This window comes from Heterocephalus glaber, unplaced genomic scaffold, assembly GCF_053883595.1.
Source record: "Heterocephalus glaber isolate CG9 unplaced genomic scaffold, H.glaber_assembly_v1.0 deba00001532, whole genome shotgun sequence".
Taxonomy (NCBI): Eukaryota; Metazoa; Chordata; class Mammalia; order Rodentia; family Bathyergidae; genus Heterocephalus; species Heterocephalus glaber.
In genome coordinates, this window is record NW_028258330.1 from 978,017 (window position 1) to 992,047 (window position 14,031).

At 49.8% G+C, this 14,031-nt stretch overlaps 1 protein-coding gene across 2 annotated transcripts; it reads right to left on the bottom strand.

Moving 5' to 3' along the window:
- Nucleotides 1-7,036: 7,036 nt before the first annotated feature.
- Nucleotides 7,037-10,957, bottom strand: LOC147824609 (cystatin-C-like). 2 transcript variants are annotated; one of them, XM_087188565.1, is made up of 4 exons: nucleotides 10,797-10,957; nucleotides 9,835-10,077; nucleotides 8,211-8,312; nucleotides 7,037-7,358 (listed from the first exon to the last, which is right to left on the bottom strand). In XM_087188565.1, exons 2-4 carry the CDS (start codon nucleotides 10,015-10,017, stop codon nucleotides 7,275-7,277), a joined length of 369 nt encoding a protein of 122 aa, XP_087044691.1. In that variant the 5' UTR covers nucleotides 10,018-10,077; nucleotides 10,797-10,957; the 3' UTR covers nucleotides 7,037-7,274. The 2 variants fall into 2 exon arrangements, with proteins under 2 accessions (XP_087044691.1, XP_087044692.1); XM_087188566.1 differs by having other exon boundaries at nucleotides 9,835-10,098; nucleotides 10,797-10,947.
- Between the last annotated feature and the right edge of the window lie 3,074 nt (nucleotides 10,958-14,031).

The window sequence follows — 14,031 nt, forward strand, 5'->3', positions numbered from 1 at the left end:
CTAGGCCTTCACATTCTTATCTAAAGCCATATCCAGGTCACAGTGTGTTTTGGAAGTAAATCAAGTCCTACACCTGCTTGGCCCAGCACCCAGCCAGGCTGAATCCTGCAGGTATTCACCGCTCCCCCTCTAAGAGGCACCGACAGAGCTTGCAAGAGAAGAGGGAATGATCCTAGAGACCACACAGTGCACAGACTAGCTTGTCAACAACACAGTCTCTGGGACAGTGTCCTGTTACAAAGGCCCTGAGTCCAGGGGAGGCACCCGGCAGAAAGGCCGGGCTCAGAGTGTAGGATGTTTGCAGGGCAGAGGCCACAAGGGTCACAGAGCAGCTGGCCAGTGGTGCTACCAGGCTGGGGACAGTGACACGCTGAATGTGGCTGCCACTGAGAGCAGTGGAAGTAAGGTTCACAGGAAGGATGCTCAAATGACAAAAGAAGCTTGCACAGAGTGCTCAGAAGTTGTCCTGGTCACAACTTCCCCCTCACCTCCAAGGCTCAGAGGGCACCATGTGTGTGCATGTGTGTGAGCCTGTGAGCATCTGTGTGCATGTATGTGTAGGTTTGTGTCCCTATCCCTGGTAGCAGCACCAGCCCTCTGTGACGTGGGAAGCACACGTGTCAGGCACACTGGACAGGGGACTGACAATTAGCGAGCGGGTGACAAGGCCATGTGGCAGGGATTCTGCTCAAAGAAAAGGGTCAACTTCCTCTTCTCTGCAGAGCCAGGGTCCTGGTCTGTGGCCAGAGCAGTCTGGAATTCCTGGGCTCTGCCACCTGCTGTTGTGCCCCAGAGTAGCTGGGTACCACTGTGGTGGCTTCTTAGGGTTGAATTTCTCATCTCTGGGACAGCACAGAAAGGGTGGCGGGGCTATGCAGGAGGTGCTGGCAATGTGGCTGGAGAGCCTGCTTTACCATGTGCTCAGCCATGTAGGATTATGCATCTTCACAGGCTGCTGTAGATTAGGTGAGAGCAGCATTAGTGAATGTGCACCAGCTCCAAGAATAAATCCTGAATTTATACTCTTTGGTTCCAGAGTGGGCCCTCCAGGACAGATACATGTAGCCCCTCCTAGCTTCCTGGAGTCAGTGCCCCAGGAACTGGGATGGTTTATTTCTCAGTCTGCTTGGTGTTGACAGTGCCTGAGACATATGTGTGTAAAGGTTTCAGCTGTTTGCACATCTGCCTCAAAACAGAACCTAAAATCCTTAGGCTAAGTTGGAAATAGAGGGCAATTACAGCCCTGAATTCAGTGAGAAAAGGGCCACATGCATCCCACTAACTTGGCGGCATTGGCTCTGCCGCTAGGAGGCAGCTTGTGGACTCTGCTCTGTGCTGCTTTCTCTGACTCCCCTGCTGGGGAGGGAGTGCCTCCTGGGAGCTAGGATTTGGGATGCATAGTGAAGCCATGGGACAGAGGGCATCTCAGCAGCCACAGCCCCAAAAAACACAGCCAGCTCAGCTACCTCACGACAGCCCATCATGAGAGGTGCAGGGCGCCATCCCGAGCATCTGGATAGCTTCTCAGAGCTCAGTGTTCAGACCAAGGGACCTGAACCACCAGGGTGTTCTGACAAATGATAATTCTGGAGAGAGGAAGATGAAACTCTGAATCCTCTGACATGAAATAAATGTTCAACAAAATTTACAATCATAAGAGGGACACTCATTCTGTGGTTTCCACGGAGGCTGGTTCCAGGACCCATGGGTACCAAGGTCAGGTGGTGCTCCAGGGTCCTCTGTGAGATGGCATAGTATGTCATCTGCTAGGCACTTCTTCTTGTATACTATAAATCACTTTTAGATGTCTTATAGTGCCTAACATAATGCTATGCAAATAGTTGTTATGGTCTATTACTTAGAGAATAATGACAGGAAAAAAGTCCATATAGACTCAGTATAGGTACAAGATTTAAACATATTTTGATGTGGGGTTGGTAGGACTGAAGGTCAGGCTGTAGTTCACAGGGTGGATGCCATGGGTCACCAAGGAGAAATTGCTTGACTTCCCTCTAATTTCTGCCTTTAGAAATGCTTTGTTGGATCCCTTTCCCTTTTCTTGACTAAAAGTCAAGAAGCACCAGAAATGCCCAGCCTGGTCCAACTCAAAACCACAATCCGTCATGCATTCAAACCTCTCTTCAGCTGGAGAAGATGGAGTAGGGGCATAAACAGCGTGGGGACTGGGGTGCACAGCAGGTCTTCCAGAGGACTGTGGTCCATCCAACCTCAAATCACTGGGGACAGGCATTGGAGCTTCCATAGTTGCAGACTTCGGGGGGGGAAGTGGAGTCTGCCTTTCCCACAAGTTCCCAGCACTGAGGGGCTTCGGTTTCCAAGAAGAAAAGAGCTGCATGGAGAATTGGCACTCAGCAGAAAGCCCCTGAGAGTAAACACCTTGGGACCACCCCTTCAAGGCCAGCAAAGCTTTGACAAGCAGTGGGGGAGGAGCTGTTTTTCAAAGAACTCACAGTAATTGTGGAAAATATTTTTATTGTCATGCAATTTTATTGTGAGAAGGATGGAAATGCAGCTATTCAGATTTTCAAAACCGTCTTCCAAATGCAAGATTATGTGGGTTACAAAGTCATTCATTAAAAACAATGAGGAAGATAGAAATTTACAGCAAAATAAGCATTTTTGAAGAATTGGTCATTGGATTGAAAAAATAAATAATGTTTCATGAAAAACATTTCACATTTGTGAGGATTCCTTTTTGCTATGAAAGCCTTTGAAACTAAGTATCAAAATAAATCAATGCAAAACACATTCTCAAATTTCTGTACTAGACTATATTATACAATTAAACAATTTTTAAAATTTTCAAACATTTGATCTTATTATTCTCATTAAAATATCATTATTGCTGGAAAATTTTGTAGTTGACAAGTTGAATGTTTAAATGTCTTCATATCATATTCATCACCTATTCCTGCATGTTCTAAAATGTAGATGACATGTAAGTACATACAGACACACATACATTTAAGATCATAACTGTTTAGAAATACTAGGGCTAGGGATTTAGCTCCGTGGTTCCACTGCCTGTCTCCCAAGCACAAGGTCCTGAGTTCAATCCCCAACACCAAAAAAGAGAAAAAAGAAAAAACTTGATTGTTGTATTTGGGCTGGGGATTTCGCTCAATGGTTCTACCACCTGCCTTGCAAGTGCAAGATCCCGAGTTCTATCCCCAGTCCAAAAAAACAAAAAAGAAATACTAGAATTTTCAAATTGAAAATCAGTAGTGCAAAAACCTTTACACCCACAGATTCCTGGACCCTGAGGTCAGGGCCTGAGCAGCTGCCCTGTTACCATATGGAGCCACCTCTTCTCCACAGACTGCCCTGTGAGCTCAGGCCTCTGCCAGACACAGACTGGGCCTTGCAACCTCTGCCAGATTCCTCCTCCAAACTATTCTCTGCTTTCTGGAAAAAGGCAGAACACTAGGCTTACACTTTGTCCTTAGGGAACCTGAATTACTTAAAACACAACAGGCAATGTGACTCTGACTTCGACGTGCAAGTGTAGCTTTGACTCCATCTTTAGTTGCCTCCCTTCCTCCTGTGTGCATTCTTGCTCCCAGGAGCAGATGCTAAGGGAATATCTGTTGACTGGTTGTGGAAGAGCCCTGAAGAACCCAGCAGAGATGGTGAGGGGCAGGATGGACAAGCCTGGTGGCATTTCTGCAGCATCAGCCAAACTCAGAGTCTGCCCTTCCAGGGAAGGCCTTTCCCACCTCTCTGCCATCACACAGGGGCTACTGGTCACAAGGAGACATAAATGCCTGGACATGTGTGGCTGTCTGACTTCTTGGGGTGGAGTAGCCCAAGGATAGTCCCAGAGGTGCTGTGGGAACTACTATGGGAGGCAAAGGCTGGGAGAGTCAGAGTCAGGGATGTCCTAGGAGACCTGGGAACATGGCCACATATGATCAACAGGAGATCTGGGGATGTGGCCACATATGACCTCCGGGAGATCTGGCACATGGCCATGTTTGGCATCCAGGAGATCTGGGGCATGGCCACAGTTCACTGCTCGCTGTCCTGGAGCACCGTTATTCTCTTGCAGCATCTCCCTAGTTGTCCTTTGGTGCCCAGAGCCAATTAACCACCACCATTTCTGTCCTCTGGGAAGCTCATTCACCCCACTGTCATACTGAGATGATGGAGACCACCTGTCATCAATTCAGCTCTTTTTCTTTTTTTTATTAAAGATGTATTTGAAGCATGAAAAGTTATATTTATCATCAAGAGGGATCTAAATATCCTAGATGATATGAACTTATTTTTAAAGCCCAAACTGTGCTTCAGGCTACTAAATGAGAACTTTTCTGATATATGTAATATCCTTATCTACTTAGCAAAAGGCTACTGAATATGATCAATATTTCCCCAATCAGTCAAGACTACGACTACAAACACCATGCATCCCTCAGCACTGTTATACAGCTACTTACAGTCTAGTAAATTGGGAATTGGGGGAAAAAAGTTTGCAAACTTTGAAAATTTAGTTGGTAACACAATTTCTCTGGACTTAAATTACCCAGGACTTCAGATGGCAATGGTAGTTTTTTATGCACTTCAGTTATTCCTGAGAATAAGATAGCAGTGATTAGGTGGTAAATTTCTGGTCAACTTTGGGGCAATTATACATTTGATGCTAATTAGAGTTATGTTGCTGTTTTCTAATTTTGTTGAGGCTTGATTGGAAGATGTGGCTGGAAATTATTAGGGATGGAAAAGAGAAGAGGAGGTAACAATTTGCCTGGTAAAAACTGTGGTTTGTGATGATTTTTAAACAAATTTTTGGAGAAAATCCATTCATGTCAGGCAAAGTTTCCACTTAAAATTACAATGCAGTGGTTCTGAGCATATTCACAATATCATGCAAGTTTTTCCACAATCTAATTTTAGACGATTTTCACAGCCCAAAAGAACCACCTACTCAGTAGTCATTCCCCACCCCTCTGCCCCAGCCTTGTAACCATTAATCCACCACCTGACTCCTACCTGTTTTGTTTAAATGGGATCAGAGACTGTGTACTGTTCCCTTGCTGGTTCCCTCCACATGGCATGTTTTTGAGATTCATTCACCATATAGCCTGTATCAGTGTGTTGACTTTAAAAGAATGGTCGAATACTACCTTGTTGTCCTGTTATTCAACCGTCAATTAATGGACACTTAGGTGGTTTCTTTTTACTGCTTTGTTATTGTTAATGTTGGTGGTCTCTCTAGAGGGAGACCTGGAACCCCGGAAAGCACTGACTTTTAAAGAAAGAAAAGGAGACAGCCTGGGGGATGAACAGCAGTTTAATTCCTCTGGCACTATTGGACAATCACAAAGGAAAGAAGCAAGGCTTTTATACATGCAGGAAAGCAGCTTATTTATTTTGGCTATCATCTTTCTGATTTTAACCTCTGGTGACAAATGACTTTAAGTGACTCATAAAAGCTACAGGCGAATTCACAAGTCCCCTGTTTCCGTTCACCAATCCCGTACATTAAAGAGCACACCTCAGCCCTCTTCTTATCAGATGGTACCAAGAGAGCAGGACGACTTTAGCTAAAATCAAGCCCACTGGCCCACAAACATCACAGATGTGCATAGTGAGTGGTATCTCTCTCACCACCTGTAGAGTCACTGGGTCGTGGTCCTCTGATCCCGGGCAATGGTAAATAAGAAAACTAGGAAAACCTGTTTTTCTCCCGTGAGACTTTTACGAGGTCTCTTAAAGTTTTCTGGCATTCTTTTAACAAACAGACTTGGGGAATTTCCCAGAAACGACTTAATTCTCTTAGTTAACAAACTTCTTGTGATCTATTCTTACAACTAGATAGCTGAATTCTACCATTTCCCACAGTTAAGACTACAGTTATAACATTAAGTAGAAGATTTTGGTGGAACACTGTTTTCATTCATCTGGGATGGGAAGCGTTTGGTTGAATGGTAACTACATTTACCATGCTGAGAACTCATCAGGCTGTTTTCCAAGGCACTGTACCTTTTTCTAATTTTCCAGTTATGTGTGATTTGCATTTTGTCATGAACCTGTGATCACCTGGATCCAGGGAAAGGGGAAACCCATATGACTGAAACTCCTACAGATTAAGAGTTCTCCTTTGGAAAAGAAACCATCCCTCAGCCATCATGATCCCAAAACTAAAACTGAGATGATAAAATATTGATCACCCAGACCACAGTCCACCAGCCAGTCCTCGAATGCTGGCCTCCCACCTCTGTGGTGGGCTGGTCTGAACCCTGTATCAGTGACTCCCTCCAGCCACCTAAGCTGGATCCTTTCCTGTCTTAGTTCTGGCTTTCCAATTAAAGCTTTCTTCCTGAGAATAATAAAACTATAGGGCCAGGTATTTAGCTCAGTGGTTTCACCGCGTGCTATGCAGGTGCAAGGAACTGAGTTCGATCCCCAGTACCAAAAATAAATAAATAGATAAATAAAACTATAACAGTTGCATACAGGCTATGTGTACAAGGTTCACTGAAATTGAAACATGAGTGTGTTTCTTACTCAGATGTGGGTCCCAACCCCAGGAAATCTTATCAGGCATGTGAAGATTTCCCACAATCCCACAGATCTCTCAGCCCTGAAGCACTCTGGTCCCAAGCACTTTGCCTAAGGGACGCTCAGCCTGCAGTTAAATAAACCCCCACCATGAGCCACAGGATCCTTGAGGCAAGACCAGGGCCATGGGCTCTGTTCATGTGGTCAGTGAGGCTGGGGTGGAGTGGGCACCCTGACTGGCTGACCAGGTCACCTTCTCCAAGGCCAGTCCCCAGGGCAGAGCCAGGTCCCGGAGGACAGGTGGAGTGAGTGTGCAGGAGAGCAGACCCCACAGGAGAAGAGCGATGGTGATAAAGTGCAGGGCTTCAATGACCATGACTCAGCCCTACCTCAGGGGTGTGTGACGGTGCCGAGGAGGACCCGTGTGACAGTCAGGCTGCACAGACCTGTGGGAACAGCTCCCACAACCCTTCCCCTCCACCCCAAAACCGTACCACACAGAGGGAGATGGTGCAGGTTTTTATTGAGCAAGGCAAGGACAGCCACGTTCGCCCCACACAAGTGTGGTTGAGAAGCACCGGAGAAAGGAAGAGGGGACAGCACATGGGAGCTACTGTCCACAGGAGTCTGCTGCTCTGGACCCTGGTGCTGGGGCACCAAGAAGCCTCCCCCCAGGGCCAGGCTCCATTGCAAGGGACACTGCACGGGATATGGGTAAGGCGTGGTCATTGTGGCCCGGCCAAAACAGAGCCTCAGGCACTGCGACAGCTGGAACTCGTCAGGGCCATGTAATTTTCCCAGGGCATGGAGTAGGCCACAAAAGAGCAGTGCTGCGTCTGTAAAAGGAAGAGAGCGGGACAGTGCGTAGGGCTTCAGGAGAAAGGGAGGAGGTCCAGCCAGGAGACGTCACAGGTGGGAAGAATGATGGAGAGGAAGTCCCCACATGGTCCTGTCCCCAGCTCAGGTTTCCCAGGTCCTCATCCCCTACCAAATCCCCCAGGGAGCAGCCATTCAGAGCCAGGAGACTAAGACATGGGCTGGGCAGGAGCTCATCCCCCCAGCTCTTCCACCTCTCCCCAGGGCAGCACTGAGAGGGCACCCAGGGGAGAGCCAGGCCTCAGAACCCTGAGTGAGACAGGTGAGGTGGTCAGGGTGAAGGACTCAGTACCCAGAGCCGTGGCCTTCAGGGACCCAAGCGTCAAGAGAGACTGGAGGCTGAGGACAGGGGTCCCAGCCCTCTCAGGCCTGACCTGCTCAGTGGGGCTCTGGGAAGGGATGAAGCTGGAACTCAGCAGAGCTCTCTCCCTCCTCACCAGTCCTATTGCTGCCCCCTCCAGCCCAGCAGGAGCACCCACCCCAAAGGCAGGGGTGGCCTCCCAGCATTCCACTTCCCAGGGTCTCACTCAGCCCCCACATCCACCCTGTGCACATCCCCTACTGTGCCACATATGCACAGATGTGCCTGTACATACACTCACATGCACCCCATTTCCTAGGGTATCTACACCTGGACCACCGCACTACACACACACACACACACACACATTCATCTCCCCTATGCCATACACGTGTGCACACATGCAGCTTTCCACATGTCCCACACTCATGTACAGGTCATCTGACACACACACACACACACACACACTTCCCTGCTGCCTGTGTTGCCCCTGCACACTTCAAGCTCATACCGGGTTCTCACTGAAGGCACAGTCAGCCTGTTCGGACTGGGACTTGACACATGTGGTTCTGGCGATCTCCACATCCAAGTAGTAGTTAAGGCCAGCCACGACCTAGGGTGGAAAGAGCAGGACTCCCTCAGCGCTGTGTCAACCTCACCTGCCGCAGTTACTTGCTGCGTTGTGTTCACTGTGCTTGGCAGGGCTCAGACCGATCCTGTCCCCGGCCCTCACTGCACCAGATCTTCCCGCAGGACTGTCCCGAGCCCTGTGTTCAACTTCCTTCCTTCCAAGGAGGTACAAAGAGGAGTCTCCTGCACCAGAGTAAGAGCCCAAGCAGGTGGGAGTCCCATTTGAATACTCTGATCCAGACCCTGGGGTGGGTGTTCTATTTGGGGAGAAGCCGGGATGTTTTCTGAACACTTCCTGTCCAGGATGCAGCGCAAGTCCAGCCCCAGCAGGCTCTGTACCCATACAGGATGCACTGGACACGGTTTCAGGAGAGCTGTGACCTGAGGACTCAACACAGCTGAGACCTGGTCCCCTACTCATCTGATTCCTCTTCCCTGGTTCAGCAGCAGGGGGCACCCCAATGCCCACAGGGAAGGTTCAAGTTTACATGAGAGATGCCCTGCACTGCCTTGGGGTTCTTAGAGATTCACTATGCCATGGCATATAGAACGGCCACAAGGAGAGACAGGTGCTAAGTCACAGCTTGTGTCATCTTAGGGACACCCTTGCATCCCCATCCGTCCTTGCCAGGAACCCCCCTCCTACACATACTGTGTACCCGCCAGTCTGACCCTGACCCTGGCAGGCCAAGACAGGCTGCAGGACATAGGAGTGTCCGGACATCGGTCTCACTGGGTGATGCTCTGTGGGCATCTGAGTGTGAGTGGCTTCCTGAGGTCAGCCTGGTCCTTGGTGTGGAGAGAAGGTCCTCATAGGCAAGCAGTGTATACTGTAGGGTGCATCCCACTGGACCAGGAGAAGCATCACATCCACACACAGCGCCTCATGCCATGGAGAGCCAGGAGTAGGGCCCATGTGGCCAAGGATGACCACAGGAAGGACAGGTGCAGGGCCCAGGACGCCCTCTGCCCCTGCTGCACTTGCTCTGCAGCTCTGAGGTTTCTGTCGGAGCCAGGAGCTAAAGGACAGGGGAGTGGCTGCTGGGAGAGGAGGGAACAGGCATAGGGCCTCTGTCCCTGCTGTGTGATCACTTGGTACACAGGTTACATGGAACGCAGCTCAGAAAGTGCTGGTCAGTGGTAAGCCCGGGGGACCCTGACACTGGCCTGCTGCATGGTGCCTCGGCTAGCTGAGGTTGGAACCAGGTCTAAGGACATGTTTCACTCACAGAGCCCACCAGGGTCCAGGCCAGGCTTCATCTGGGGCAATTCAGGGACATGTCTAATAAAGGACACAAGGACAGACAAATCCCAGGGACGGGGCTGAGGTGAGAGGTTCGGCGATGTCCATCCTGTGGAGGCTCCCTTGACCAGGCAAGGGCCGCAGAGCACACAGTGTACTCAGGATGCGGACAGAAAGCAGGGCACAGAGGGAAGACAGCAGCAGGGTTTTCAGGAATAGAGCACCTCCTGGGCAGCCTTCCTCAGCCCCAGTGATCATGCACCTGCTCACTGGCATGCACCACCCGCACCAAGCGGCTGAAGTGCAGGTCGCTGTTTGCATTGTTGTACTCTTGGACGGCGAACTCTGCCGCCTGCTGCACATCGTCTCTGTCGACGTCCACATCTTCCAGGCCACCGAGTAGCTGAGACCTCTTCTGAGGGAACTTAAAGGCCACAGGCGTCATGGCCAGGTCTAAGACCACAGCAGCCAGGAGCAGCAGAGACACACCGGGTCAGGGCCAGGTCTGCAGGACACGATGCCGGGGCTGTAGGTCACAGAGGGCAGTGATCCAGAGGCCACAGTGCTGGCCTGGTGAGGCCCTGCTTCATCCTCTGAGGCTCCAGCCCCTCCGCTGTCTCCCTCCCCAGATTCCTAGCCCAGCTCCTCTTTTTCCTGGCGGCCCCTCCCTTCTGCTGTCCCCTCCAGTTCTGGCTCCTTCTCCTCTGTCCCTCTCTCCTGCAGGCTAGGGGCTTCTGCCCTCATGCCTCCCTCCTCTCATTCCCTGCCCCCAATCCTGCTCCCCTAATCCCTTACCTGTCCCCATTCCTGAGCTCTGCCAGGGTTGGGTCCCTCTGTTCTCTAGAACTTTCTGGTCCCTAAAGTCCCTGCAACTCAGAACTCTGTATCTGCAGGGAAGGGGGAAGAGCAGACCGGGCTTCCCAGGGTGCTCTGAGGTCAGGGGCCTCCTGGGTCAAGGTCAGGAAACCAGGAAACCCTGGGAGGAGGAAGGTGACTCCAGAGGTTCCAGGAAGACCCAGGCCCTGCCGTGTCCTGGGGAACTTCTCTGCAGTTCCCCTTTACTTGGGAAAGGGCAAGGGGTTCTCTTTAAGGACTCATGATCAGTCAATCAACAGATCTCCCAAGAACCACTCCCAGCCAGGTGGTCAGGCCAGAGACAGGGCACAGGTGCCCGAGCCTGGAGGGGACACCTGGCAGCACCTCCTGCAGAGCTGTGACACTGACCATATGTGGCTTTAAAGTTCCAGTAGACATATTGGGAAAAGTAAGAAGGACTAGCGAGATCATTTTAATGATCTGTCTATTTAACCTTTACACGAAATGTCATGTCATGATACAGGACAATTCTTAATGAGGCACTTTGTACTGAGTGTACTGAGAGAGAGAGAGAGAGAGAGAGAGAGAGAGAGAGAGAGAGAGAGAGTGTTAGGTCTTTGGAATCTGTGGATATTGTGACCTGCAGGGCAGGTGTCCATGGAGACTGACGGTCCCCATTTCTAACCCCCTTGGTCCTGTGTGGTGGTGACTGAACCCCAGCTTCATGGAGGGAATTTGGGGATGGAGTGACCAACACTTCAGATCAGGGAATCATGAGAGCACTGCTGGCAGGAGATGGAAGGAGTGGGGACAGAAGCGGGGACACTGGACACAGGCTGGAGGTCTCTTGGGTCCTGGGAGGACACGAGTTCCTGCATAGACCAGGATGCAGAGCCAGTAAAGGTCACAGCTAAGGGACAGGCCTGGGGCAGCCGCTCCCTGTCCTAGGAGCAAGAAGTTAGGGGGTCTCTGGCAGAGAAAGGAAAGACCCACTGTCTCTGCCTGGATGGTGGGAACAGGACACTGGGGTGGGGACCAGGGTGGGGTGGACAGACCCTGCCAGGTAGGTGGGGCCAATGAGGGGTGCATGTCAGAGCACACGGGCTGCTCCTGCTTGTCCTCTCAGGGAGCCACACTGGGGCTCTGCTCCTCTGTACCTGAAGGACACCTTGAATGGGTATTGCACACAGCGACACGTCACTCTGTGTCCAGACTGAGGGATTTAGTAAACTATGCCCAGAGCGACCCTTGCATCAAGATCCAGAGCGGTCACCACCCAGCCAGCTCCCCGGTGCCCTGTGGGCCCAGCTCATGGCCATTCTGCCCTGGGTCCTGGTCTGTCCTGGGCTGTGATCTGCTCCTGTTACTGAGCTTCCCAGGGATGGACTCACCAGGTGAGCCCCTGTGTCTGGATCCTTTCCTCAGCTTCCTTTCTGAGCTCCCCTCACGTTCATCCTTAGCCTGACTGTTGGTTCCCTTCCTCCCCAGTCAGAGAGGATTTGGGCAGCTGGGATCCACTTGACCACCAAAGATCTGCCTGAGGATGGAGCAGGCCCGGTGGGAATAAGGTTGGGGAGAGGAGTGGGTGCAGGGCTCTGGACAGACAGCTGGCCCCTTCCTTCTCCAATTCCTCCCTCTCTGCTTGACAGTGACCCAGAGACGGTGACTCTATGTTGAAAGTGGCCAGCTTTGCCAACACCCGGGACTCTTGCCTGGAAACCAGCAAGCCCTCACTGGGAATGGCGGGGCAATGTCCAGCCAGCAGCACCCAGATCTGCTGGGCATTTGGCTGAGATGGGAAGTGGGATCTGCAAGAATCAGCAGCCCATGGAATGAGGGTCCCAGCAGAGATGGTGTGGAAGCTGCAATGAGTTATTCTGAGGATTCAGCTAGGACTCTGATGAAGGAGAAGATTCCCAATGTAGGTGAAATGATGTTGGAATAGAAGAGAGAGGTAGGATTTTCACAGGAGAGTGGAGAAATCAGAGCTTGGCTCCACAGCTCCAAAGCACAGGCTGGGGGTCTTCTCAGGAACTAAGGCAGTTGGTGATGTTCACACGATGCCATGCTCCTCCACCATGCTGAAAACCCTAGATCTTTTAAGATTTACTCTGCCTGTGCACTCTAGCCCAGCAAAGCCTGGGACTATGGTAAAGAAGCCACATGCTTTCAGCTCCATATAGGTTGGCGTGTGACTCCCTTTCCAATTCTGTGGGGTTGTTGAACCCCAGAGGTGACAAGCACAGGCTGCTTTTGCTCCTTCATTGCTGATCAGCCTATGTTGTCGACATGAGTTCTCTAGGCACTCGTGGGCTTGTGGCTGTGTCTCCACAAAGAGGATTACCTGCTAGGATGACCACAGCCTGGCAACGTCTGTGTATATGTGGACATTTTACTTGAGAATGAGCATAATCTGATGAACCACTTTGAATAGAATGACACCTTTGTCACATGTGCTAGAATGCTTAATTTTAAAAAGCCATCAAAGCCAACTCTTATACAGTGGCATTTATCACAGTTATGAAAGGCCTTTTTAGTATTTGAAAATCAATTAATATAATCCATCACATCAAAAACAGAAGAAGGAAAACTCACAGGATCATATCCATAGATACAGAACGAGCACTTGAGAAAGTACTATTGTAGATAGTTAAATTAGTTAGAAATTATTATAAGGCAGACAAAGCTGGGCTCTCAACATAAAGAACAATGAGGCATATTCACTGGTTATGGCATTATAAAAAGAGAAGAGGTACTGCACTTACCTACTTCCCCTAGAGATGAATAGCCGTGATTGGTATTCTAAATGCACACCAATCTCCCTATCTCATTTCCTTACCTGATACTCCTTGTACATGACTTGTTTTCCCATTTGATCCCCATTTAATCAATATTACCTGGGTAATAGTGTAATCTTATTGGTTGTTCATAATTTTGTCCCTCCTCATGCCCACTGTGTAATTTGCCATTGGATCATACAGTTTCGTCCCACTGTGTACGCACCACACCTCATGGCTTTCTCTATAAAACACCTTTGAAAAGCAGGGTGGGTGGGCAACCCACTTTCTGGTTCCCCTTCTGTCTCTCTTAGACAGCAGCTGTCTTTGTCTCAATAAATTTTTCCTACTCTTAGCCTCCATTGTTCCTGGAACTCATACTTAGATTTTAGAGAACACAAATTTGAGTTTTGGATATCTAGCAGGTTGCGAGTTATAATATTTCCCTTGTTTGGATTATTTTTGCTTATTTGGATTACTTGGTGCCCTATATCACTACAACACCTTTCATGACAAAAACTCACAGCAAATTGCAGAGAGGGGACCTTGCTAAAGATTATCCTGATAAAGAGCATCTACAGAAAACCTACAGTCATGTTATACTCACTAGGGATGAATGAGAAGCTTCCCTCTAAGATCAGGCACAAGCCAAGAATGTCCCCTCAATCCATGGGATGCAACATTACACTGGAAGTCCTAGCTAATCCAGTAAAACAAGAAAGGCAATAAGGGGTTTGCAGATGGGGAAGAAAGAAATAACCCCCTGATCCACACAAACACGGTCAAGTGGCCTGTGGCAGAGGAGCAGAGGCCATTCAATCAGAGGGACCATCATCTCCACACACAGGACTGCAACAGCTGGACGT

Coding starts and splice junctions, on each gene's coding strand:
- LOC147824609 (XM_087188565.1), bottom strand. CDS start 10,017: ATGACGCCTGTGGCCTTTAAGTTCCCTCAGAAGAGGTCTCAGCTACTC. Junction 8,313..9,834: donor TGGTGCATGCCAGTGAGCAG/GTGCATGATCAC, acceptor TTTCCACCCTAG/GTCGTGGCTGGCCTTAACTA. Junction 7,359..8,210: donor GTGCCTTCAGTGAGAACCCG/GTATGAGCTTGA, acceptor TTCCTTTTACAG/ACGCAGCACTGCTCTTTTGT.